The 27,431-nt window shown below is 39.8% G+C and overlaps 1 protein-coding gene across 1 annotated transcript in view; it reads right to left on the reverse strand.

Annotated features, from left to right (window-relative positions):
- Positions 1-4,784: 4,784 nt before the first annotated feature.
- The window catches only part of dnah6 (dynein, axonemal, heavy chain 6), a 44,532-nt gene continuing 21,885 nt past the window's right edge, over positions 4,785-27,431 (reverse strand). Inside the window, exons 45-82 of the mRNA XM_047574785.1 lie at positions 26,465-26,596; positions 25,872-26,043; positions 24,929-25,075; positions 24,750-24,823; positions 24,521-24,675; positions 23,451-23,682; positions 23,199-23,351; positions 22,866-23,006; positions 22,230-22,472; positions 21,883-22,050; positions 21,558-21,793; positions 20,248-20,392; positions 19,931-20,047; positions 19,588-19,711; positions 19,186-19,382; positions 18,738-18,941; positions 17,395-17,520; positions 17,025-17,189; positions 16,284-16,351; positions 15,902-16,082; positions 15,547-15,726; positions 15,216-15,449; positions 13,220-13,355; positions 12,981-13,147; positions 12,518-12,708; positions 12,115-12,275; positions 11,276-11,364; positions 10,286-10,432; positions 9,984-10,122; positions 8,397-8,516; positions 8,189-8,310; positions 7,819-7,948; positions 7,556-7,683; positions 7,145-7,330; positions 6,339-6,411; positions 5,727-5,878; positions 5,249-5,471; positions 4,785-5,061 (exon numbers count right to left, since the gene is read on the reverse strand). Of these exons, the coding sequence (XP_047430741.1) occupies positions 4,958-5,061; positions 5,249-5,471; positions 5,727-5,878; positions 6,339-6,411; positions 7,145-7,330; positions 7,556-7,683; positions 7,819-7,948; positions 8,189-8,310; positions 8,397-8,516; positions 9,984-10,122; positions 10,286-10,432; positions 11,276-11,364; positions 12,115-12,275; positions 12,518-12,708; positions 12,981-13,147; positions 13,220-13,355; positions 15,216-15,449; positions 15,547-15,726; positions 15,902-16,082; positions 16,284-16,351; positions 17,025-17,189; positions 17,395-17,520; positions 18,738-18,941; positions 19,186-19,382; positions 19,588-19,711; positions 19,931-20,047; positions 20,248-20,392; positions 21,558-21,793; positions 21,883-22,050; positions 22,230-22,472; positions 22,866-23,006; positions 23,199-23,351; positions 23,451-23,682; positions 24,521-24,675; positions 24,750-24,823; positions 24,929-25,075; positions 25,872-26,043; positions 26,465-26,596 (5,862 nt within the window). The 3' untranslated portion in view covers positions 4,785-4,957. The remainder of the gene's footprint in view (positions 5,062-5,248; positions 5,472-5,726; positions 5,879-6,338; positions 6,412-7,144; positions 7,331-7,555; positions 7,684-7,818; positions 7,949-8,188; positions 8,311-8,396; positions 8,517-9,983; positions 10,123-10,285; positions 10,433-11,275; positions 11,365-12,114; positions 12,276-12,517; positions 12,709-12,980; positions 13,148-13,219; positions 13,356-15,215; positions 15,450-15,546; positions 15,727-15,901; positions 16,083-16,283; positions 16,352-17,024; positions 17,190-17,394; positions 17,521-18,737; positions 18,942-19,185; positions 19,383-19,587; positions 19,712-19,930; positions 20,048-20,247; positions 20,393-21,557; positions 21,794-21,882; positions 22,051-22,229; positions 22,473-22,865; positions 23,007-23,198; positions 23,352-23,450; positions 23,683-24,520; positions 24,676-24,749; positions 24,824-24,928; positions 25,076-25,871; positions 26,044-26,464; positions 26,597-27,431) is intronic.

A 27,431-nucleotide genomic window follows, 5' to 3' on the forward strand; every position in this document is an offset into this window, starting at 1 on the left:
AATGGCAATAGCTGACTTAAAAATGCTCCCATCAGAAATGTCAAACATTTCAAGCACTTCCTGGAAGTCAGTGGGTTATTACTGGGTTGCTTTTGTCAATCTCTCCGGACAGGCAATGCCAGCTTGTCACCTGGCAAGTGTCCCAGGTTAATCATAGCATGTGGGTCTATCAGTATTGTTCTCATGGTCCTGTAAAATGTCACCGTTCACAGCTTGTTTCTCACAATGAGCTTCAACAAAAGAGTTCGACATACTGAAAAAATACTCATTTTTGCCGTTTTGGCGAGAGCTAGACACAGTGAGTGGGAACACTCTCATATTTGTGCAGTAAATTTATACCTGAATAAGCAGTTAGCAAGGCAGAAAATAATCATAGCAAACAAAGACGAATAGCCAATGGTAATAACCTGCCGAGCAGCACCCCTAAAGCTCACTGAATAAAATTTGGTACTTGTGAATGCAAGTACAAAACCAACAATTTACTCTGCTAGATTATTTTGTGGTTGGTTGCCAAGCAACCAGCAGAGAATCTAGGAGTTAGGAATTAAGGTTTCGGACAGGGCCGGGCTTTAGGAAAAGACTACTCGGTCATGATCTGAGCTCAAACTCTGTTGATTCGTGAAACCAGGCAGCCATGATTATTTTTTCATCTTAGTTAAAACACCATTGGTGTTTAAGGTAAGCTTTCACTCTATTGTACATAGTATAGCCAGATAACCAGCCCACATATGTGAGCATGTAACCAGAGCCTTCAGACTGCATGGGTCCTAATTTCCCAGCAGGTGGGAACAGTTGAGAAAGACCAAGTCCAGTCTTCTTCCTGACTATGATATTAGTGAGAACGTTTGGTAGCATACACACACACACACACACACACACACACACACCAAATGCTGCTCAGCAGTGTGATAACATGCTCAAATTGGTGAAATCTAATCTCAGGCTTCAGTACTCGCAGACAGACAGCTGTTGGTGACTGGAATTGGACCAGACTTTATCTCACCACACAAACACCCACAAATCCACCATTTGCTAAGAGGCCAAGCTGACACTGACAGTGTCCTCGCTCCACCCTTCCCCACCGACTGTCCCAGTGCCACCTTTCTTTTTCTGACCCTAAAATGGAACTAACTACCTGGGTTGTAGGGGGTGGGGGTGAGGTTGTGTGTGTCTGTGTGTGGTGGGGAGGGGGCGGGGGGGGGCTTATGCAATGCCTGTGAATCATGTTGTCTGTTTGGTGGCACTGTTGGTTCCAGGTCAACTGCCTCAAAGCCCTGAGGTCTTTGTGCGGTTAGTATATGTAAAGACCACACACCTGCACCTCGCCTGAGATCTATATGTAGTTTGCTCTGTAGAATAATTGCTTGCACGCACACGCCCTTCTGGTCTTCAGATGGGGGCTTGGCACTAGTTATGACACTGCCTGTCCAAATCAGGACATATGACACACAGTTGTATGGTCCAGGCCACAGATGCGATCCACTCTGACCTGTACCTGAATGCACATGAGTGCCATTACTGTCATTTCAATCTGCTGCTGCCTTCAAATGGGGTCCTATTTACAGACAAACGTCCATGTGAACAGCCCCCTCCTGTGGTACAACCTCCCAAGGGGAAATTTTCTTGTGTATACGAGTTGTGACATGTTTTGTTAAATTTGTAAAAATGGTTAGATGGTGGGTGGAAGTTCACAGTAATTTGGCCGCACAGTTTACTTCATAATTTTATAATATGTCTGATATTCCCAATGACCTCATCGTTGATATTCCCAATGACCTCATCTTTTCATGTGCAATTACATTTACACTGCTTCGCCTGTTGCATTAGTTACACGGTCAATAGCTTGCTACACTTTTAACCTTGGAGCCTGTTAGAGGCATTTTGTGTTGTTACTTTTTATGTCATAGCCATAAATTCACACTTAAGGCCGTCTGAAGCATGAACTCTAAATGTTTTAATGTCATGTAACGTTATATAAATGTGGTATACTCTTCATTACATCCTAGTGTAAAATATATAGTAATTAGCTGAAAAGAAGTTGGCTAAACATGTGTAACATAGATTTAGGGGACACATTTTATTTTAGACTTTAGAAATAATCAAACAAATCAGGTCAGTTTTGATGCTTGTGTCAAGTCAATGGGAATCATTTTTGGATTAATCGTGTAAATCCATGCACGTACTGTGCCCTAAATATGAGGGTACAACTAGCAGCTGGCCACCTTAGCTGACATACATTCTCAGAAAATACTGAACAGATTTTGAACCATTATTCAGATGTGACGTACTCAGGATAATATCTGACCTCACAGCCAAAAACCTCAAAGTCACTGCTGGGGTGGATCTTTTAATGGATTTATTTGCTTCTGAATAACCTGCATGACCTAGACAATCTAATCTGCTAAAGGCAAACACTCTTAATCGCACAATTTCTGTTCCGCTCATGCCAGAGTTGTTATAACAAATTATACATCACAACAGTGAGAGAACAACACTGCTCCTCCATCAGTCTGTGCCTTTCATTATCACAGACATGTCAATTACTGTCAGATATTCTGCTGCAGCTGTTATTATCAACTATTTGTGCCTTATGTCTAAATCTTAAATCCCTTGCCCTCCCTTTTGTTCCCCTTTAAAAAGAAACAAAGATACAAAACAAACAAACAAACAAACAAAAAAACTCTCAAATTTTCTTTGGGCCCATCTGTCTGAGGCATCAACCACATCCAGCTCCTCTGACTTAATCCACAGGGATGAAAGTGCATGTATGTGTGTGTGGAATGATATGGCTTTAGAGTGACTGGGGCGTATAATCTCATTAACTCTGTCAAACCGTTCTCTCTTCTTCACGACTTCCCTACTAATATCAGCACAGCACGGTACATACAGTTATTTAAAGTGCGTTACCTTGGCTCATAAACGGATTGATTGGGAGAAAGGAGGCTAACAAAGAAGGCCGTCAGATGTTGCAGAAGATGATACAAAAGAAGCAGAAAATCATGCATGTGTGAAGTCCTTGTGTGATGTGTGCAGTCAGTGTGTATCCACTAGTACGAGAGAATTACACAGAATTAAAACAGAACCGGATGAACATGCCCTTCCAATTCAGGAAAAAAAGAGGGTATTTAGAGCATAAACCTAGTATCTGTGATTCAATCTGTGTGAAGGTGAAATTAATAAACAGAAAGGATTTACCTCCGGCTGGACGCGTCCTGGTGGAGCGTACATAAAAGCCCCCGCAAAGCCAGGCGACTCATCACCATTTACGGCTTTAGGGAAGCAGTTGCATGAAAATGAACTGTCTCTGCCTCGGTCACAGCTCCCAAACCTGAACAGCAAGAAGTGAAAAATTAAAAAGTGACATGAATAAGAAACAGGCGGATAAAGATCCTAACATAGAAAATTCAGGCACAGCAGTCGACTCTTCTTTGAAGGTGTCATAACTTTTTCATTTAAAGTTTGGCAAAGTTACACACAGCATGCACTTCACAGTGAAAGTCACGTTTAACAATTTTGGAATGAGTTTTTGTCAGTTTTGCCAAATCCTCACAATTAACCGCAAAACTCTTTCTATCCATACAAAATGCTAAACACTAAAGTATGCTCTGTTCCACCTGTTATTGTGATTTAATGCTTATGATTAAGTGTGCAGATCAGCAACAAAAGCTGCACAGATGTAAAAGAATTAACTGTATTTCTTTTACCTTTGCTGGAATCTACTGAGTATTAAATATGATAGTTATTGGTGTTTACTGCATTCAATAGGATTACTGTAAACTTACATGTGAAGTATCAAATGTCCAGTGCCTTGGAAGCAAACAGAAACACAGCTCACATGCTGCAGGCCCCCAAAAGGTTTGAACCAACTGTTCTTCATCAGAACTTCACCCGTGTGAGAGGTTAGATAGTAGTAGGAAAACAATAAACAGTGAAGCACGTAAACAGTTGCAATAGATAAATGTAGTGTTTACGTAATAGTTAGATAATGATAGACAGTTAGACTTTTCTGTTAATATTACTGGTATAGTCCTGAGGAAACTACCACCCCGTTCTGATTAGACTTGTTGAGTTGGGAAGTCCAGAGCAGGTGGTCAAATATCCACCATTTTTTTCCTTGCGGCTCCACCCCAGCTTCAAGTTAATGTCTATATATGCCCTGCTTGCTGTTACCAGAGCAATAAGGTGTGAAGAGGCTGTGTGTGTGACAGAGACAGAGAATGAGAGTGGCTGCACCCTGGCCCAGTACTGCAGTGGGTGTACTTAATGTGTTTGTAGAGCCATATTTTATGCCTTTGCACCGCATGCCCTAAGTGACACAAATAGGCTGCTGATGTGTGTGGGGGCTGTGGTGGAAACATTTTATCATCTGATGATCATCACTCCTTCTCCTGTCGCTTCACGTTGCTGTTAGCGATCTGATGTTTTCTTTTTTTTTTTTTTTTGTCGATCTGAGAGACATTAACATCTATGCGGTTGTCCACCCATCACTGTTCATCTACTTTATCTCCTTTGCCGTCCATTCCTTTGTCTTTTCTCTCCCTGAGGCTACATGTGCTCTGGAAATTTCAGTAAGCACATTCATCTTATGACTTACCACACAGCACGAATGGAGCTTCCCCTATGGGGATGTAGTATATGGTGTTTACACAGAGTACGCTATATGGATGTCTCATCTTCACAGACCTGGATGTACTGCACCACTCTCATCAGGTGTTAGAAAGAAGGCTTTGTTGTAGCATATTCAATCATCGATACTTGAGCGCACGGAGGGAGGTGACGCAACAGTTAGGGTAAGCTCAGAAATGTTTAATACACTGAATGTGAAGTCAGCACACTTTCAGCACAAGCTGTGTCTGTGAAAACCCTTCTGAATTATTCCACAAACGGTACAACGTTAACTCAAGGTTGTGCTTAGAATTATACATTTCAGTCACATTTAAAATAATTTTTTAATTTGCTAATCATCCAGTTGGCACAAGAGTGCAGATGCTTTAGATATCCAGTAGTCGCTGGGTCGCTTGGACGGAAGCATTACTGTCACAACAAAATTAGTTGAGTGACCTGGAGACACAGAGAAATAGGAAAACAATCTTAAACAATCTTTCTTTATAATGTTTAACAAGACCCCAAGACTCCCAACAATTACTGTACAAAAATATCTCCTTATTTAGTAAAATATGCGCAATGCTTTTAAATGTATTCCAAGCCAGTATGATAGTGAGGATCCCTGTATGAGTCCAGTACGTACCTGTGGTGGACAAAGTCCCGGCTCTGGCTGACGTCTTGTACAGTGGAGCATGATAGAGATCTGGCTCAGGAACATAATTCTGCTGTGGCTCAAAGTGCACGACTGGCAGCATCGAGTTCATCACCCGAGGCAACGCATCATCGATCACCATGTTGACATCGTCCCAGTGACTTGCATCCATGAACATGCCATGCACGAGCACGCCATTCTCAGGCTCTGGTAACTGTTTCCACAAAGGAGACAGAGGAGTGATGAGTCAAAGAACTGTTTTCAAGTAATCAGTTTGAAACTCAAATGTCAAATACAGGTTGGGCACTAGACAACTCATTGGAAACCTGTTGCAACGTAATACAATAGTTTGCAGTCGTACAAAACGCTTGTAGATCCCGTTATTCCTGAATATTTACTGTGCAACTGGAGAAGATTAAGTGGATGACATTAATTCTACAACTTGTTAAACACGTCTTCTGTTCGGTACCTCATCATCCATGTCCAGTTTTTCATTGTTGGACAGAGAGCGTAGAGCCTCACAGACTGCTGCCTCGTCTCTGTACGTTGGGACCATGTTAAAGCGGAAGTTGAGCTCGTCAATGGGCAAACTGTAAAGCCGTGCATGATTCTGCAGAACCCCTACAGACCAGCAGACAGAGGAGAGCATTAAAAACAGATTTCAATGTGACGTGATGAGAAATGCATTTAAATAGTGGACTATTTTTTTAAACAGGCCTAGGTGGTTTGTGGTAGATTATGTCCTTAAGCTGCACCGGTGTACAGTAAAAGAATACACAGTTTGTACTGTTGTTATGATATATGAGATATGTATTTTTAATAAGTTTTAGGACAAATAGATGCTATAACGGGTAATAAATCCATGTGAACAGGTATTACTTATAATAATCTTTTATTCCTGTCACGGATTTGTTCAGAAAAACACAGTATGGTTGACTTACAACAGTCTAATACTACCTTTGGATGTGTGCACCTCAAAGACTGGTCAAAGTTGTCTTCTAACTCTGTGTCTCTATAGTGTCCAATGGGCCCTAAAATCTTGGGGTTCACTCATAAACATAAAGGATATTTTGAGGCTCACCAGTAAGAAAACCTTGAGGAAAGAAGAATCCTGAGATCCAAAAACATTTGGGCTGACCACGTGTGATCCAAGTCTGGCAAGAGAGTGAGAGATTAAAATCTGTATACTTTTAAATGACTTTCTGATGCGCAGTCCTCACTATGCTACGATGCATTATGACTATCTCTGGATCTGAAAGAGACTCAATTTGTATGGGCATCGGGAGGTGGACTCTCTCTTCCTGGGAAGTAAATGAGTGCAGTCTAAATCAGAGGCTACCCATTACTTTATGAGCTAACGCAACTCTCTGCTGTTAGTCTCTTCACTGTGTGTGTGTGTGTATTAGGGAGAATTTAAAGGATTGTGCAATACACATGTTCAGATCAGTCTTACGGAAGAACAGCTTAAGTTAGATGAGATGAACCGAAAATGCTGAAAGAGGGTGCATAGGCAGAGAGAGGGGAGGAGAGGAGTTGGGGGTGATGGTCTGTGCCTCAGGGAATGTAGACTGGTCATGTGTTATTACTTGATGAGATAACACACAAACCAAACATACACTCACACAAACACAATCAAACCAGTACGCATAGCAGAATGATCACTATCATATCAGAACCACTGATACAGAGAACCACATGAGCTAGAAGACGAAAACAATTCTATTTTTGATTTCACTCATCTGTGATTAATTTACTTGCTTTGCGTTTGTTTTGAAAAAAAATTCACAAACTGGTTTCACACTTCTGGGATAGAAAGATCGCACAAGTCACGGGGACTTAACATGCACACACGTGTTTGTGAGTAAATATTTGTGTTGCCTTCCAAACCTGAATGAAGGAAATTCTGAGGGCCAAGTCTTTGACCCAGGAAGCCAGGGTTTTCAGAGAAGGATAAGCTGAGTTTGACCAGTGAGTGGGAACCTGGTTGTTCAGGAAGCTTGTGTAGATTCGGTCCATTTCCTCTGACATCACAACCAGACCTGCTATTGCCTTCTGCAGAGTGACAAGAGAAATCTGGGAAAACACCAAAGGAATCACACATCACAACATTTTAGTAAACAGAAAACAAAATCACACCTAAAAGTGCTGGTTGTTTCAGATATTGTACAGTATAATATTTTTTTATGTTTAACTTTTGGTCTGTGGTCAAGGAAATAAACCACAACCAAGCTTTTTCCTAGCAACACCACAGAAATGATCTTCTTAAATGTGTGTGTTGGTATTTGCTATGCTTGTCACCCTGAGAACTTTTATGAGATTGTTGAACCGGTCTGCTTCCTGTCCCAGAACAGTTGTGAGGGAGTTGATGCGGCCATTTTTGTCTTGGACAAAGAGTGTTTCCACCGCCTCATCCATGTCCAGGCGCTCTGCTCAGACAGACACACAAGTTGATAAGCGAGGAGACAAACCAATACAAAGGTAGAAAGAGAGACATAGGGACAATGTCAAAACTGACAAAGATGTGGGAATGCATCTGTGTGTGTGTGTGTGTGTGTGTGTACCGGGCAGCTTGGCTAGTATATTTTCAGCAAGCTCGCAGACTATTTCATCGTTACTTTTAGCTCCGTGACTAGCAGAAGAACGAGGATTAACATCCAGTATGGTGTTAATCAGCTTCACAGTTTCCTGACGCTGTAGAAACACACAAAAAAATGACTCATGTATTGATATTTTGCAGTTGCTCTCTCATACGTCTCAAAGTACGGCTCTAAAATAATCCATAAGTTCATACCCTTTAAAAACAGCGTACAATTAATATCTTATTAATTACATTTAATAGAATGTAAGAGATCAGTAATATAAAATATATTAAGCTTTTCTCTGATGTATTTCTGTTTCAGTATTCTGTATTGTTGCAGTATTGTTCCTCACCTGGAAAGCCAGGTTGGCATTCTCGTGCATGCCAAAGACTTCAGGATCATCTATAATTGGAAGACTCTCAATGTACTTATTATATTGCTCTAGCTCGTCTGTCTCTGGGGCATAGTAAATACCTTAAACACACACGGAGAAAAACATTAATCCAAAGACAATATACGGCGACATGTGAAAGAGAAGAAAAATGAAAGAATGACAATACCTGAGGAAGAGTAAGCATAACCAGTTTGCAGAGTTCCCGGAGAAAAGAAACTTTTGAGGATTGTCCTGAGGCAGCGCTGGTCCCAGGCATCTGTCACTCGACCCCCATATGTGATTTCACCTGTGGAGACGGGGACAAGACCAACCAACTCTTCCATCAGCTGACAACAAAACACCGATGCACAATAATGTCACAATCTTACTTTTAAGCATCTCGCTCTGAATTGGCAAAATAAAACAAATAATGTTTGTGAAATTTGATCAAGTAACCAATGTGCAGAAGAAGCTGAAGCTGCATAAATATTTCGTTTTAAAAACGTCCCTAGCTGTGAGTAAATCATTTTATCTTTCCAGTTGTAGAAACACTGTCCTGGAGAGTGTAGTTTCTCTCCTTCTTCTACATTACAAGTGACAACATAGCGCTTAATCTTGACACGTATCCTGAGGACCCTTCATCTGAATTCTAAATGAAGAAGGTGATTATGATTTGTATGAAGATTATTCTAGTGTTGTTAACTATTAGTAATTATTAATTGTGAATGAAATGAAAAGCTGGAAGAGGATTCTTTCTGTTAATAATGCGGAAACACGGAGCCAAGACAGAAACTGGGCAGTAATAGGAACCATGAAGACAAAGACAATGGCTATATTACAACATAAGAAGATATAGAATGTGCTGTATAATTTTAAATATGTATTTAACAATCACTTAAAGTCCGTGCTTTCTGCAAAGTTAATTATGTAACACAGTTATGACAGCAAGAAAGGACTGAATAATCAGACAAATCTTAGCTGAAAGCCTCTGGTAAGCTGCAGGCAGGATGAGGCTGACAGACCTTTCTTTGTACTAGGGGAGGAAGTGCTCTAGAACGGAGAGGCAATATCATGTTTGGCTTAAGCAAAAACATTTTGCCCCAAAGAATGTGAGAAAAAAAGTAAACATTTAAAGCAAGACCCAGCTCTATTTCTAACAAAACCATTATAAGAAATGCATAATTTTCATTTTCAATATGGCATCTAAATTTAAAAATAAAAAATTGCAAACTGTGCTGATGAGCTTTGCTATGCTTGGGAACATCTGTTTTTTTCATTTTATTTCAACAAACACAGTGGAGAGGAAGAAGGCAGCGAAAGTTCACTGAGTGAGAACTAAACAAACACAGGATCACAGCTGCAGAACAGAGTGAAATTGTGTTACAGAGCTGCCCTGCTTTGTGAAATCAGCAAACATTTTGTTTTCCCCTATTTTACATGACGCTGAAAATGTGTGTACTGATGACCAAACAACAACAGAACCGCGCCTGTGCAGCACGCTGGCGAGACCACAGACATGGCTGAACACATGATAGAATGAGACAGTTTCCTGTCTTGTTTAAAGCGTAATGATCTCGCTTTGCATACATACACATACATATTCAATAAATAAATAAAATTTGCCCAAAGGATTTTCCTGGTAATTTTTTCATCATCTGAAAATAATGGAAATTATTCAGACATGTCTACAATTTAGGCATGTCTGAATAATATAATAGTTAATAGTAATAATAATAATAATAACAATACAAAGCCTTTTTCTAAGCTCCTTTACTGGTGATATAGATGAGAGCGTCCCAAGGAATAGCGCCATCTTTGCAGTAGAGGTTGAGGTTGAGAAGAGCACACTCTCTGTCACTGTCGTTGAACTCATAGCGAATGTTCCAGCCCAGTGGACCAAACTTCTTCCGCTCCTGTGACACATGAAGACAAGTCACATACAGGTAAGAAGAGAGAGGAGACAGACCGACAGACTGAGTGGCCAAGACAACAATGAATGCACATGAATGAAAAGAAATGAATGCAGGCACACATAAGCATCAGGTGTGCATGCGGTACAGAGAGATTTGACCTAACCTGGATGATGGCGTGGAAGAAGCACATTCCAAAGACAATCTTCCTCCACTGGCGTCCCAGAATGTGGTCTTCAAAGAAATTGCTGGTGATTTCTGTAAAAGCTCTTCGCATGTTGGCTCGCAGGCCTTTAGGAGGCTCATTAGTAACCTGGCAATGATAACACAGAGGCAATCAAGGAGAGCCCGGTCATACTACCTCAAAAAAATCAATCTGAAGAGTGTTTTTATGGTCAGACATGACTACACAAATGTTATTGTCGAATATTTCCAGAATGTGTTCATTTTCTCCGACACTGTGGTGTGTCCCAGATAATCTGTAATATCTACAAATTCCAAATTTCAGCTTGTTGAGTAGTGGCCGACATAAACTATCAATAAATTAAATTGGTTGAATGAATGAATGAATGAATAGAATTTTGGGTCAGTCAGATTAATGTACAGTACACAATCCATGAAACTGCAAATTTAAAATAAACAAGGATACAGTCCTCTGTTTTAAAAGAAAATGACAGCTCTGCTTTTTTGTTCAGACAGTCATGCAAAATGTGACACAACTGGGTAAGAAGAGAAGTACAAATCATATAATTTACCTTTTTTACACTTCTAAATCACTCAGTCTTATCACATCACAAAACGACTACAATGCCGTTATCTTAATCCTGTAATTACTGTACTTTCTTTAAACTACTGTCTCTAGAGCACACAGCATTCATTCTGTACACATTACATATGTGTTAGTTTCTAGGATGAATATTAAGATTATTTGCCTTCCAGTATATTGAAATATATCTCTCTTGAAAAAGTATGTGGAAGAGCCACCTGTGAAGGTAGACTTTACTCTTTACTGCAAATAATTCGGATTTGTTAGCCACTTTCACACTCTGAAAGTGAAAGCAAAACAACTTAATTCAGGGAAAATTAATTCTACAGACCATCTTCAAATGCTGAATGAAAGTGAACTGCAGTGCAAATCATGTTTTTATACGAGTACCTTGACAGAGTTCTGGAGTACTGTGACAGGAAATACTTTGTTGGGCATGGAACTGAGAAACAAGCGGAAGTTCTCGTGGATGGATGTGTCTGCACAGAGAGGGAAAGGAACATTATTCACAGACCTAAACAAAAAAAATAAGAATCAAATAAAAGTCTGTGAAAAAATACACAAGTTGTTTTTCACTGACACAAATGCCATTAAAACAACCACAAAACATTACAGTCGTGTTTGTCCTTGTGAGACCCAGGACGAACAATGTTGTATGTACATTACAGCTGATATCTTTTCTGTGTTTCTCAGTGTTTCTTTCTGCTGCAGAGTTATGCAAGAAAAGTCCTTATAAGGTTTAATGAAAAAGAACTTTTCTCTAACTCTCTCTCCACTTGCAGATTCACACGTGCCACCTATCTGGCAAATAACAGAATTACACAATTAGCAAGCATGGAAATAAACTATAGCCAAATGTCTTATTTTGTGTGGTCGCCTTCCACGAGCACTAAAAAGACCCAAATGCATCTTGAAGAGTGACTGAGGTCATAATTTACAACAGATTTAAATTAAGTCTATTCACTTTAGAAATCTGTTGGATTTTGCTGTGGCTTGTCAGTAAAAACTGCACGAGTCTTCATTTTTTTCATTTCCAACCCTTACAACAGACATGGAAATGTTTGCATGACAAAAAAGTCCAAAGGTAGACCATAATTGAGCTCCCCCCAAAATGACTCTGGTTATACACACATAATGAAAGACAACAGAAGGGATGCATTCCAATAAGATTTGGGTTGACAGACTGACTAAACAGAAAACACATCTGTTCTTTCAGATGTTAGTAGTACCAGGTTCACTAAAGGTCTTAATGAGCTCCTCCATGGCTAACATCCAGGAGACAGCCAGATGGCAGTTCTGCAGGAAGACCCAGTTGCCATTCTTCAGCGCTGCATGGATCAACTTCTCTGCAATCGGTCCCTGGCCTTGACCCAATGAAATGGACGCCACCCTGAGAAACAGTGAGAAATGGAATTACTGCTCTTATTACCTGGATACTGATTAATAAAGCAAAAAAAAAAAGATTGATCAAAATAAATAAATGCATTCTTTTGGTTAAATTGTTAAAAGGTTATAAATAAGCTTTACTGTTTTGACTCAAGATGCTGTGAACACCCTTAGCAATCTGCTCTAGGCCTTCATTCAGTCTACCCTGCCACCTTTTCTGTTTTTTTTTTGTAGATTTTTTTTTACCTGTCAAGACACCCTTTTTCATTTGCAAAGCGCTGGAAGGCACCCATGGGATCAGATCCAGTGCTGAGAATGAAGATCAATGGTGTGGAGGGGGACATGTCATTGTAGAGATTTGCCAGGTCGACTGGAGGGTTTTCAACAAACTGCTTCCCCAGGTTGACAATCACAAACTCAGTTGATGCAAAAACCACCTGAACAAGTACAAATACAATTATCAAATTACAGCACAAACAGGAGAGGTAGCGTTGTTGACTGTCTGAGTTTGACAAAGAAAATTAACCCCATGAAAAAGAGGTAAACAACAGACACAAAACTTTGAGCCTTCTTTGTTAGGGTCATACGTAGAGCTACAGGTGAGAATAATTTTAACTCATAGATGAGTTTCATAACATTATTTGAATTTTGCACAATCCCCAGAACATTAATATCTATATATATGTATGTTACCATCATCCAAACTCACCTTCTCTTCCATGAAGCTCTTGATAAGAACGAGTTTCTGGAAGGACCCCAACCTCTCATTCCAGTAGCCTTTTATCTCCTGTTTTTCCTCTCTGGACTCCCCTAGAGGAGGTAATTCTGACACGTAGCCTTCCCAAGTCTCTGGATTAAATGATGCTTGAAAACGTCCTAAAGGAGAGGTAACTCATCTATATACAGCAGAATCATCACACACAAAATACACTGATTCTTGTTGCCTACCGAGCTTGATATGGATATGAGTTTTGGTGATTTCCTTGGAGATGTCCTTGAAGCAGGGCAGTGTGTCCTCCAGCTCACAACACATCTGCCAGTAAAAATCACTTAGCCATGGCACATCCGGCCGTTCTGTATAGTCCTGGGGAATTAGAAATAAAAAATGAGACATCACAACGGTAAAAGAAGGCAAATGAGGAAAAGATCTTACCGACATTGAGATATTCAGATTCAGATATTTAGTAAATCAAGAATTAAAGGGTGTGAATAAAACTGTGAGGGGTGGAAGATTCAAACTATCAGAGGCAGGTATGACATGACATGATATGACATGACACATGACATGCAGTTAAAAATATTAAAGACATACAAAATTAGCAAGACAAGTGTAGATGAAGGACATACAAAAGCTGCAAAGCAAAAAGAGAGGACAGAAGGCAAAGAAAGGAAGGAGAGAATCAGCATGAGGACCACGACAGGCAGATGAACTAATGTCACATAAATGAGAACCTGATGCATAACACTTGGTTTCTCATTCATTTCACACAAGAAATATACCAAATGGGTGGCACTTTGGTCTGCATTGTGGTCCCAAATCAATCTTAACTCGTCAATGAAACCAAAGCTAAATCTCAAAGGTCCGTTTGTTCATTCCTCTTCTGTATGCCTCGTTTAGCTTACTTCATTGTCTCAGTGCCTCAGTTGCCTTAGTCCCACTGGGGTTGTAGACAACAATTACCACAATAGCTTAATACAGCATGTATAGCAGCATATATACAACATTTTATATATATATATATGAAAAATAGTCAGAGAATGAGCGATAATTGAAAGAAAGACATTGTAAGGTAAGCAAACTCTGTAGCTCTCAGCTGAACGTAACCTCCCACCCAGATATTTCTTATCTCTGTTTTGCAGAAATATGTATTTTGTCAACCTATCCGTAGAAAGTGTTTTGGTTATTGTGTGTTATTTTGTCTCTCTCTTATTGCCGGTGTTCCCATCAGCCTCAGGTCTCAGTACTTTCTCAGTAATAAGGTGGCCAAAAGAGAGGAAAAGACATGCTTTTTTTTCTTCCCATCAACGCAATCCCAACATGAGATGAGGATAGAATGAAAACATTGCCTCTCGGCCAACCTGTGGGGGATTTTGAAGAGGGAAATAAAACAGCACATGGTTAATCTGCACTTGAAAGAGCCAACAAACTGTGAGAAATTTCCAAGTATTATTCTAATTTCAAGAATACCCAGAAGCCAAAATGCATATTGTTTTGTTATCGCTCTATTCCTCCAGGTAATTAAACCTTATGCTTTCCAATTTGTTCTAGCGTCAGTGGTCAAATATCGTTACTCACGGTTGACATTTGATGTACTCCAGCTCAGAATAGCTGAACTGATGTCATTTAGGTATTCAGAGTTATCTTTTTCCACAATAACGCTACTGTCGCACAGACTATATGTAAGCTCAGAAGTAGGTTAGTCTTTATGCAGGGGAGAAGTTACATTATAATTTTAAAAGGAATAATTTCACAGTAGAAGATAGCTACAACATACGGTTAAAATGTGATTTGAATTGCACCTTAGAATAACCAGAGTCATTTTCTTCTTCAGTTTTTACACCCGGAGAACATTTATAGTGATTAACAACATCCCTGCACTGACAGCTGACTTTAGAGAGTGTGTATCAGGCTCTTGATGCACAGAAGACATTAAAATGCCCTTCTAATGATCAGACATCATTGATAGACTTATGCTGTAGAGCAAATTATGTGGATATGAATGATAAGTGAATGAGCATAACTCCAATGTGGCCAAAGACATATTAGCATTCGCATATGTAGCCTAGACCACCTCTGCATGTGTTCTAAGCTACTGTATCAGATACTTGTGACTGGATGAGTCAAGATATTAACATATTAACACCACAACAGGGCCTAACAGGCTCAACATTATCAAAAAAAAATCCATAAGCAAACCTCATTAGATAACATTAATTTTTTCACCTTTTCCAAGGACGACGCCCCTCTGAGAAAGTGCTGCCACTCCCCATCAGAGATCTCGCCACGCTCCCTCATGATCTCTATACACAGCATGAAGCTGTAGATAAGCTTGTGCTGCTCAAAGAGTCCACGTGAAACATTGATGTAGGAGTTGAGCAAGATCTGGTCCAGAAGGATCTGAAGACGCTCTTCCAGCACATCACTCTGTTTTGAAGTCTCAATTGTAGAATTAAAGAGCTGAGTGAGGAAAAAGAAAGTAATGTTAAAAATGATTGCATAACACTGTATTCCCAAATAATTCTAGCTATATTTCGTGTGTGTGTGTTTCTTGTACCTGTTTAAAGTACTTGAGGGAGAACTGGTACATAGGATCGATCTCAGAGAGACTGGCGATGACAAAGTACAAGATAGACCCTCGGGTGGCTACAGGTCGGTAGCGCTCCCTAGCAGAGTTGATCATCAGCTCTGTGGCCTCTGCCTCCTCCAGACGATGCTTTATGGTCTCTGATGTCACCTGAAGTATAGCAGTGGATAGAGAGCAAAAAACAAAAGGTAAAAGAAATGAAAAGTGAAGTAAAAGGACACCAAGGGAACTCGAGGAAGGCTTGAAACAAAGATTATATAGTTAGTGTAAATGTGTAGGTGAAGATAGGTAATGTCAGTGTGATGCCTAAACCCTGATCTTTGACCTTTGACTCCTGGAGAGTCTGAACCAGCTCCTCGTTGTCAAGGATATTCCCCTCAGAGGTGAAGAGAAGCTTAAGGATGCGGTCTTCAATGTCTTTGAGCTGGTTGCGGTCAGCGTTGATGCGGACAATCAGCTCGTTCCTCTGTTGCTCAAGATGCGGACTCTCAAGACGCACCACATCACTTAGAAAAGAGTTATGGGATGTAGGTAGATTGGAATGTTCAACAGTTTCATAAAGTAATACGGAGAAAAAGGAAAGAACGTAGAGAAAAATGCAAATATCCATATAAAAGTATTTACAATGTATATAATTATTTTAGATCATAAAATGTTCACACAGTTTGAGTATGATTCAATATTAGTTCTCTACTGTGTGTAAGTACCTGAGCAGTTGGTCCTCTAAACCAGACTTAGTCACTGTGAAATTGATGATTGTAACTTTGATGCATACCTGGAAGACACATACAGAAGTTGAACAACATAAAATTAAGTGTTTAAACAAGATGAAAAAGAAAAATCCAATTTCCATTAGTAGCTATAATTATCATTTACTTCGCCAGACTTTTCTCTCTGACAGGACTGTACTTGACAGTTTATGACAAAAGGAGTATTTTTAGACTGTGAAATTGTCTGTTATTCCCTTTATTTACTATTGGTTTAAATTAACAGCAACACAAACACAAATAAAAACTTGAATTCATTGGTGTCTGCTTTGCTAGACTGGTGCTGACAAAGAGGACATTGTACACTGCAAACCAATCACTCATTATATAGAGAATCATTATATTTCTTAGTGCCAAGGACTTATTATACTTCCAGGTAGATTCCTACCACAGCTAGCGTTTATTTAACAAATAATGTGCATTTTGGTACTCATATAAATATCTGGCTGCCATAAATTGGAAGCTGTTTAGAATTTCTTCCCAAAAACCATTCAGTCAAAGGCCCGTTGTGTTATTTACATCCAGGATACCACAGTGACTTGATTTGTCAACAATGATGACCACCTGTGGATGGACCTAAATGCTGCAGATAAACTATATTAGTTGCTGACACTTTGTTTCTTACTTTAGCCATACTTTAAATAATTATGGAGACTGAAAAGGGGTGTGTGGAGTGCTAACCTCTGGCAGGTAGTGTGGGTTGGCCATCTTAGTGGTCATATAGAACCTGAAGTTTTTGTCATAGTCGATATCCGAGTCTCCAAGTCGGATCAATGTTCGTCCACCAGCCACAAACGTCTGCTTCAGCAGGATGGGCTCCAGCGCTGGATCTAGGGTCTCCTTCAGCTATAAACATATAGTACAGAACATGTGCATGTGAATATGATCATACATGGGTATAGAATAATAAGAAGATTGGTCAATAAAAGTCTCATGGTTCAATCAATTACAGTAGCCTGAGTAGTAAATTATACACAATAAAGTATGTTAAAACATAAATCTCCCTCTTTGATTAAGGCTTTTTTTCCATGATATATGAGTGTGTTCCTACCTCTTCTAGCAGTACAGGATTACCCATACGTATGGCGTTCTCTAGGGTACGGAGGAAACTTGAGTCTGTCAGCTTGATCACCTTCAGACCATGCTTGGCTTCTTTGGAGCGTATCCACCGGTTAGCCTAAGGGTGGGTGAAATAACCTTTATCTAATGTAATAAAACAGATGACCTTTACATATCCTGTATTTGAGAATGGATGTTATGTAAAAAAGGAAATCTTACGCAAGGGTTCAGTAGTGAGGTGAAAAGTAACAATGCATATACACAATGTAGTGTATTATGTAGTCTGTTTGACATACAGTAATCAGGCATGGAAACCTTCCCAAATAAACTGTAAGACTTTCTGCCCAACTACTATCTTCATCTCTCTGTCAGTATAAATAAAAACAGAACTGTACTCAACAGAACAGCAGCGATAAACACATGACATGACATGGGGGAAAAAATTGGAACTGACAGCAGTCAAGACAAGGGCCAAAGACGCAAAGGAGGTCTAAAGTTCCAGCTGTAGGAATCTCTTCATCCTCTACATGTTTTTAAGTCTGAGTGAGTTGGTTAGTGTCCTTTCTATCTAGGGAGGCTGGACATTGTGTATTTATCTTGAGGCAGGGGCCAGTCTGTGACTTTGTCTCTGACCGTGTCTGACAGGAAGTTCTATTTTGAGAGATATTTTTCTCTCATTTATGTTGGTCCTGCAACCATGTCACCTTTTTTCCCTTAAATAAAGTAAACGATGTTCAGAGACGAGGAATGCGTGGAAAGTATTCATTCATGTGTACATCTACATGTATTGCATGACAGTATGTTAAATTAAGAAATAGAAAAGTCATGACTGGAGTATTAAATGGTGCCTTAGGCATAGCTTGTTCCCACATCTATAATTAACTTACTTTGTGTAAAGTTCTTTTCACACAGAAACCAAATCTAAGCGCATTAGAACGAATCAGATGAGAATGTTCACTACACTTTTTGGTAAGATGTGATTAGGAAATTAGTAACTGTCCTGGTGCTACAGCCAAAGTTACAAGCAATGTTCTAGACAAGTGCATAGTGTATGTTAAACACTATACCAGCTGAAAGCCAAATTCACACTTATATAACCATCTTGATATTGCACTGCTTTACCCTTTTCAAATAAGACCTGCTGCCTCTAGACCACTGAATTAATCAAGATAGCTAATGGATCAAGGGATCACATCTGTTTTGGCCTGTAGCAAAGTGGGATGTCCATTTTCACAGCTGTCCAAATGAACTGGACAATGGTGTCATGCACACCACGGTTCAGTTCAAATAGACTACATGCTGAGGGCACGAAAGCATCCTCAATTTGAAGTCCACCTGATCCTGTGGGTCGATCATAAGAGGCCAGCGGCGGCCCTCCGTCACGAGGATCCCATTCTCAGTAGAAACCGTGTCACGAGGCAACCCTTCTGAGTTCCACTGACGAATGACATATGGATCACCCAGAATGTTGATCAGGCTGAAGCTGGAACTGATGGGGATGCTCAGCTCCTGGCACTGAATTATCCACTGTTCAATTAGCTGTGGAAGAAGCATACACATGCTTGACACATTCTGTTGCTTTTGGTTTTGATGATTTGAGGTTGGAAATGGCACTGGATTATAATAGCATTGCAGCAGGTTTAGTTCAGTGCCATTGTATCGTATGTGGGAATACATTACAAACGTATACAGAATGCTGATAATTGACATATTGCCTATACTATAAGTCACTGGAGTCCCAAAAAAAAAAGATTTAAATTGTAAAATTTCACATGGTACCTACCAGCTGTCTATAGTGGGACGTGAATGCTCCATAGTAGGCCACACAGGCAGCGGCAATGAAGACATTCCCTACAACATTGATGATTTCTTGCTCAAACAGGGCTACACTTTCGTCCCAGCGGACTTGCTCATCGCCCAAAGCAGAAGTTAGCTTCCCTGCTCTGGTCAAACGAGCCTGTGTCAAAGCCATTGTGTTAACTTTGAGGAAGGAAAAGAAAAAAAAAAAATATTAGTTACATTATAAAGACTAGCTGATTATTTCTTTTCCAGTGAAAGACATGCAAGGCATTTAGGATCTAAGGCCTTGTGGAGGTACTCAAGGGAAACATAATACATACAGTAGAACAGTGGTTTAATATCCAGGTAGAATTTAAAATGGCAGTGTAAAGGGAACGGTCCTCACCCAATTCTTGCTTCTCGTTTTCACTGCTGTCAAATTGCTCCTGTAGGACCTTGATCTTGTCCTCCACCTCCTGAAGCTTTTGCTGCTTCTCCCTCAGGGTTGCCATGGTCACATCTAGTTCTCCCTGCAAAAGTCAGGATAGCAGGAGAAAGGGATGCCCAGGAACTGTCATCATTAAGTCTAATAAATGCAGGCTGATTCTGCATAGGACTACAGGATAGACTGATGTATGATGGATGAATAAATTGATTGCAAGCAACTTGACAAAGGAACATGTGGCATTATTATAAATTAAAAAAAATATGCATAAAAGTATGTTAATACTGCACTTTGTGTTACTGACCTGTGCCTTGGCCAGTTTTTCTCTCTTGGGTCCAACCTCTTTGAGGACTCTGGAGTAAAGATTCATAGCTCTGACCCACATACACATCGACCTGCAGGCCTTGGACACCTTCTCCACCTAATAGCAGAGAAACAATATGAAATTTCAATTTAAGCAGCAATATACTGAAATATAATGATTAATAATTAATAATTTTTTTACCAGGTTGTATGTGATTGCAAACAATGCACAGCATAAAAAAAGAACTAGAAAAGGGAATTCTAACCAATTCTTTTCAAAGCTACTAAACTGTTCTTCATTACGGATTCTAAACAGACCTTCTCAGGTAAGAAATCGGGGTTGTTGATGTATTTTTGCAGTTTCAGCAGGATCTGAGGTTTGATATTGTCCTTGTCATAGTCCATCAGACGCCTAAGGAAATTGGCATCTCCCAGTAATTGCTTGGCACCAGCCCAGTCTGGTCTGTAAGGAGAGAGAAATGTTGGTGAAATGCTGTGGAAAACAGGGCTTCTAAAAATGCTTAATAATAAGGATTAATGTGTGTGCACATGTGGCAGAATGTATGCTGTCACAAAATGAATCAGACTTTTTAATTTGACTTGTAATATGTTACATAGAAACCCAGTCTGGATCTGCTGTATAAGACCAAACCACCATGTAACCAACCAGATACAATTAATAAGAGATTAGTAATGAAATCCAAATATAATGAAGGGGTCAATACATACTCTATAGTGGTTAAAAGTGTCATATGATTTACTGTAAAGAGCCAAAATATTATGACCCTCTGCTTGGGACAAGACTTTAACTCCAGAAGGCCTCTGAAGGTAAACCGTCCTCCTAAGATGTCTTTGTTGTACTATACTTAATCAGATGTAATGTTTTGGCTTATTAGTGTTTATACATTACACTTCCATACTCCATTACATCAGATTTTTCATAGTAGTTGCAGTCAGTTAAAATCCCATAAAAAGAGCCTTTGGCAGAACAGTGGGAAGTAGCAGGTTAAAGTACACAGGATATTGTGGATGACTGGATTTAGAGCAACAATCCAATAGATTAATGTCTGATGAAATTTAGACGTTGACATAGGGATGACTGTGGAGTTAAGAGCTGGCAGGGTAATCCCCCTGAATGCTGACAACAAAATGGATGGGTTCTGAATATAAACAGCCCCAGAAAAATGTTTGGTAAAATCACAGAAACAATTAAAATGATAATAACCCAATTATTCTGATAATAATTATATGTAAGTTATTATCATGGTGAATTTTGTGTTTGTTATTCGTGCTGTTTGGCGTTACTTATTATGATTGATATTGTTTTGCGTACATACTGAAGTAACTATATAGTACTGTATATGATATTTAGTTTTGACAGAACAAACACAAGTTTCAGTTGAACATTTGTCATTGTTGTTGGATGACATCAATTTTGCAAAACAAATGAAACACATCACATAGAGACTAGCTCTTATATTACACCTTTGTCTTCCATGCAGTTCTGACTTATGTAAAGACACAGTCTAAATGTCTCCTACATAATTTGATGTATTTCATTCTGAGATTACAAGGGTTAGTTGACAAACAAGACTTCTATTCTTAGAAAAAAGGGGAAGCACACTGACTTGCAACTGAGCAGGATGCACACAGACTCCATGACGGTCATGACGAGGTCTGGAGGTTTAGTGAACACCTTGATCTCTGAGATATCAGCCTTGTCGAGTGAATTAAGAGCCTGATTGGCACCTTCCAGGGCCGGCAGTGCTTCATCCAGGTCCTTTTGTGCATCATCAGCTATGGCCTGAGTGTCTTCAGCCTTGACCTTGGCCAAAGCCTCATCTTCTTTCACTACTTTACGCACCTGTAGCAAGAATATATTTTTGAATAATGCACACATAGGCAATATGGCATATTTTTGAAAGCAAAACACATACAAATGCATATACAGACCTCATCTGCCTTCTCCTGATCCACAGCCAGTTTCACCATGAGAGCATCCACATCCATGGACTTCTGCTTTAGGACTGGCTCCAGAGCTGATAAGTCCACTTTCATTTTGTCGACAAGCTCATTGGTTTCCAGCAGCTTAGTCAGACCATTTTTTACACGGTCCCTGGCCTACACAGGAACACCACATAAACACAAATGCACATGCAGGTGTTATGAGAATGACAACATAATCTACAAAGTAAGAGAAACTAATACCATCTATGAAACAAGACACTGTTCAATGACCAATTCATGATGGAGACCAAAATTAAAAATGAATCACTAGTAGCTGAACCAGAATAACATACCAGAACTAACTGCTGTCTCTTGTTGTCAAGCATGCCCAGGTAGAGGTTGATGAGCTCCAAATAGGATGTTGGTGTGGTGTAATACCTGCGTCTCAGCTCTGAGTAGAAGCGTTCAGCCATGTCAGTGACACTAACATGTATCTCAACACACATGGCTGAGAAACTCTGCTTCAGCTCCTCACTGCCAAAGTCCACATTTTGGAAAAAGGCCTGAGAAACAGACAGAAGAGCCTCCCGAGGCCACTAGACACCAGATGGTGCAGGAGAAGAGAGGAAAGGGAGATAAGGTTCGCAGTGGATGCAAGGAAATGCAGCTTTGACTTTTAGCTGTTGTGTACCTACTGTAAGTCAGCAGAGAAACAGTTCATTGAAATTAGCAGTGTTTGAAATATATTGGAAATTCAATAAATATATAATTCTGTGTGACTTAAAAACTAAAACTTAATAACATACAAAGGAAATTTAAAGAATGACATGACCTAAACACCACAAAATGCAATCCCCTGGAGAGAATAATGGACAGGAGTGTTGATCCTAACATGTGTGCATGTCCACCAGTTAGTGAGATGGAGTTATTGTGTATTTGTAATGAAACTTGGAAGCACGAAAAACAAAGTTAAATATATCTCAGCGTACCTGCACAAACCAGTCAATGGTGCAGCAATTAACCAGTGAAGGAAACATGCGGCAGCGGGACCTGAAGGCATCCCCCACTGGGCTCATACACAACACAATGTGCAGTTTCTCTCGTACCCGAGAGATGAAATATTGGAACACCTGAAGGAATGATGGCAGTAGATTCACATTAACCATATAGAGATGACAGTAGCATTGGTAACATCATCTAGTATCTTCTTCCTAAACAGGAACACAATTAATGTTTTTTTCCTATTAAACAGTTTATGCTGTAGCTATTTTTTCCTGTTTGAATGATTTAAATTTTCTGCAGCACCTCAAATCCGTATTTACCTCATCCCGGTTCTCTTCACTGATTCCAGCCTCTTTGGCTTTAGGGCGGGTGGCAGCAAGCACTTGTTCCAGTTCATCTTTCTCAAAAAGGTTGGGCACTTCGCCAGAGTTTAGCATGTTGTTGACATCCTCTAAAAACTCCTCCACTACAATCTATGACAGGTGAGAGTGGGAAGTATAAAAAAACACTAATGTTAAATATTAAAGTTCCAATATGTACTTTTTCTGGAGCTGGAGCTTTTTCTTTTATACCTGAGTATCTGTAAAAAGGAACACCATATCTTTTCCCTCCACGCCAGCCATCCTGTAGAGCCTCCTCAAGTCTTCATGGAAGCTGCCATAGTTGTATCCTCGGCTCAGCTCAATCTCAAAGCAGCGGTACCCGCACATGTGGGCTGACAACCGAGTGAGTGACTGTTTGCCTGTACCTCCCACACCCACTAGCAGGGCGTTGCCCCTTTCCTGGCGAATCATACGTGCAATCCTAAAAGATGGTATGCAAAATTAGTGCAGAGTTTGAAACAAAAATTCATACTTTTCATTCCAGACAGGACATATCTCACATCAACACTACTTCGCTATTTACTACTTTACTACTTATTTTTATTACAGAAAACAGTGTTTCAGGAAGAACTTGTTTGTCACAAAACTAGAGGAAAAAGAATAATCACTCCTTCCAGTTATCACAGCTTGAATTCTACAATCAGGATCCAGATTAGGTGGCAACAATTAGAACCTCCTTCTGGAGTGAAAAGTGGAACCTTATTTAAACTTGACATGTCAAGTGTTCTTTTTGCAAATCGAGCTTGTGGTATCAATTCAGTGTGTAATGAGCTCTCTAAGGCTTTTATTAATAGAAAATTATGTCCTAAATTGTTTCAAAATAAATCTACCCATAGTGTCATACAGGTATATACTGTGGAAGGACCTTGTTTACCCATTTACTAGGCATAAATCCAGCTAAGACTATATATACCGTATACATATATATATATATATATATATATATATATATATATATATATATATATCGTCACAAGAGAAGCAGGTCACTCTTCCAACAAGAACATCCCAAAAAGATCCACTACTTATCTTGGATCAAAATTCTACTCAATAAAGGAGGTAATACTGTGTTAATGTGTGTACTTGAGGAGTGTACTTAATATTTCCAAGGAGGAATATTACAAGTGTTGATCATTTTGTTGAATACAAAAAATCTCTTTACAACTTGCTTCTCACAGTTACTTACCACCTACAGTTCCAATCCATTAAACATTAACTAAGAAGTCATCTCACTGTGTGGCAAGTTTGAATGTACACACCTGGAGACATGCTCAACGGCATCCTGGAAGAAAACCAGCTTGGTCTCCTTGGAGAAGGTCATGTTGTAATCATCAAGGTAGTCCTGGAGGACAGTCTGGATCTTATTCATGTCTGTCAGATCCTCATACAGACGATCTTCTTTCTCTGCCCCCACCTACATTTGTTAATAGAGGCCATGAGGTATTTCTCTGTGAACATATAAATAAATGCTCTGAGGTAGACACTCACCTTGATGAAGTCCCCAAATATGATGGGCTGAGTCACAAAGTATGAGGCTTCCAAGTTAATATCAAAATATCTGCCTGTCAGAAATAGAGGAGACATACATAAAGACATAAAATTCAAAATACAGGAAACAGCAAATGTGTCCGTTTAGTAAGGTAAGTCAGGGGGGCGAGGGTTCTTACCAGCCATCTCACAAACGATGGTGTTGAAATAGGACTTATCTTGGCTGTTGATGAGTCGGTCATGGAATACCCGCTGACACTCATGGCAGAAAAGACGGAAGATCTGGGTCTTGTCTCTCACTTGACTCGGCTCACACTGCAGTATACCTGGTATCAAAGGATGGAAAGATGTGTATGTATGGAAAGATACATCTTTATTTGTTTTATCATCATAATATATGGGGCAGTAAAGATGAACTCATACAAATATCAGAAAGAAAAAAACGATCAAAAAAACATAGCACAGTCTGACTAGAAAACATTTCTTTACACCCTATAAAGCAGCACGTAGCTAAAAGATAAATAAAATGACTAAGCACCAGAAAAGACGATGAGTTTCCTTAAATAGACGTTACAAAAATATTAAAAGGGAGAACGAGTAGGTGTAGTTCATCCATCACAAAAGCAATGGGTTATGTTGAATGACTTGTGTGCCTACTGGGTAAAGGGAGGAAGAGAGAGAGGGACAGGAGACACGGATGATGCTGTAGAGAAAATGGAAGCATGAGGCAGAGACAGAGCTTTTTAATGTCGGTAATGTAGCTTGAAGAGATAAATTAAAGCTGTGACTCATGGTGTGAAGGTGCAAAGGTTTAGACAGTGTATCTGTCCAAGCTAAGGTCTGTGCTGTTGAGGAAAAACCAGTGTGCATATACTTCATGCCTACACGTGTGCGTATCTTTGTCTACACTTTCTACTTAAAATTGAGCTTTAATGTTCCATTCCCTGACAGCCTGCAGTGATCACCTGCGTTCTATTCTACCCAGTTTTTCCATTTTGTCTCTCATCATTACTTTTTACATTATCTGGTAAACATTAAGGGAACACAATGAAACACAGCAAACATGCACAGCCCTGGGTGTCCAACGAGGTTCAGCATACAGTATGTGTGCTCATGTCTCACCTTGGACACATTTGGAGAGGTCCCGGAGATTGAAGACATAGTGGGACTTAGCTGGAGTGGGAAGCAGATCCACACTCAAACGGTTGTAAATCTCCACGGCTGCATCCACAATCTGACCAGCACAGTCTTTCACTTCCTGAGAAAACTCACTGAGGAAACCAGTCAGGATGGCCTGGAGGGAGGTTGGAAAAGAAGAGAGGCTGAAGTAAGTGTGGGAGAAGATTTTAATGTTCGGAAAATTAAGCAGAGTGAGTGCGGTGAAGTGGAAGAATAAGAAGTGTGTGATGTCACAGACAGATGTACATGAATATCTCACTTAATCATCTTAAATCTATTAACAACTAGGTGACTTGTAATGTATAAACCTTTCAACATTAACTTTAGCTTGTGATTTTGAGTACTACTTAAAGCATTACGGTAATAATGTGCATGGGTTCTAAGGATAAAAATTGACTCAATGTGTAATAATCCAAGAATATAATGCTGTACAAGCAAACGTCAGAACACTTTTTAGGGCAATATGACTATGTGTACTGAGTCCGTATAGCTGTTAGTGTAGAAGAGAGCGCCTGGGTGTATGTGTGGGAGCTGACTTTGAAGATCTGTTTGAGGCTGTGGTCCGAGGGTGTTGGCAGACACAGCATGCTGAAGTGGCGAATGAATCGCGGGGTCACGGGGTTGCGCCCCCCCCCTGGAGGAGCACACGCTGCTGCAATGGTCATTTCCTGAAGGATAGGAAGACGACACGGGGGGAAAAAAGCATAACATGAAGGACAATATCAGCATTGTCTCATCACAGATTTAACATCTCCAGTAGTAAGTATCTCTCTTTTTAAAGCAATACATCACCCAGAAGTACGCCCTCAGAGAGTAATTGCATAGCATTTCAAACTCGGACGGCTTGTGTCTTCTTGTTAAAGACACAAATTAATGAAGTTTTCTATTTGGGAAGTCAGTAAGCATGAGGGGGAGTTGATCAGAATCAGAATATTGGCAAAAACAAGTGGGTGTGAGATTAAAACTAGACTCCCTCTGTCTCCAGCTGCCTTGAGAGGCACATTTTTCAGATACTAAATTTGATATTTATTATGACTACAACTTTGAAAAGGTACTACACGGTGATGGAGGTTAAATGAGTTTAATGCAAGGAGGAATGGAAAGTATACTAAATAAAACATTGACTTAGTACTTTAATTTGCAGTGTGTAATTTTGTGAAAATCATTAACTCGCTTACACACACATCCCCTGAACACAGTCTCTGCTTCTCCATTTAAAACGAATCTGCATTAGTTTGAATTGCATCACGCAGGTATCGATTCTCTTGAATTTATTGCTCATGTGCAATCCACGACGCTGTGTGCACAGCAGCACACCAACACATGCTTAAGTACATTAGAAGATATCAGTGCAGACTAATGTGCCATCAGTTGTGTATGTGTGTATATGCATGTGCGTGCGCGTGTGTTTGTACAGAACAAGTTAATGTAGAAGACTTTCTACAAATGCTGAATACAAATATGGATCCACAACGTGCACAAGATGAATGGGTTTCTTACATG

This window comes from Mugil cephalus, chromosome 2, assembly GCF_022458985.1.
Source record: "Mugil cephalus isolate CIBA_MC_2020 chromosome 2, CIBA_Mcephalus_1.1, whole genome shotgun sequence".
In the NCBI taxonomy this organism is placed as follows: domain Eukaryota; kingdom Metazoa; phylum Chordata; class Actinopteri; order Mugiliformes; family Mugilidae; genus Mugil; species Mugil cephalus.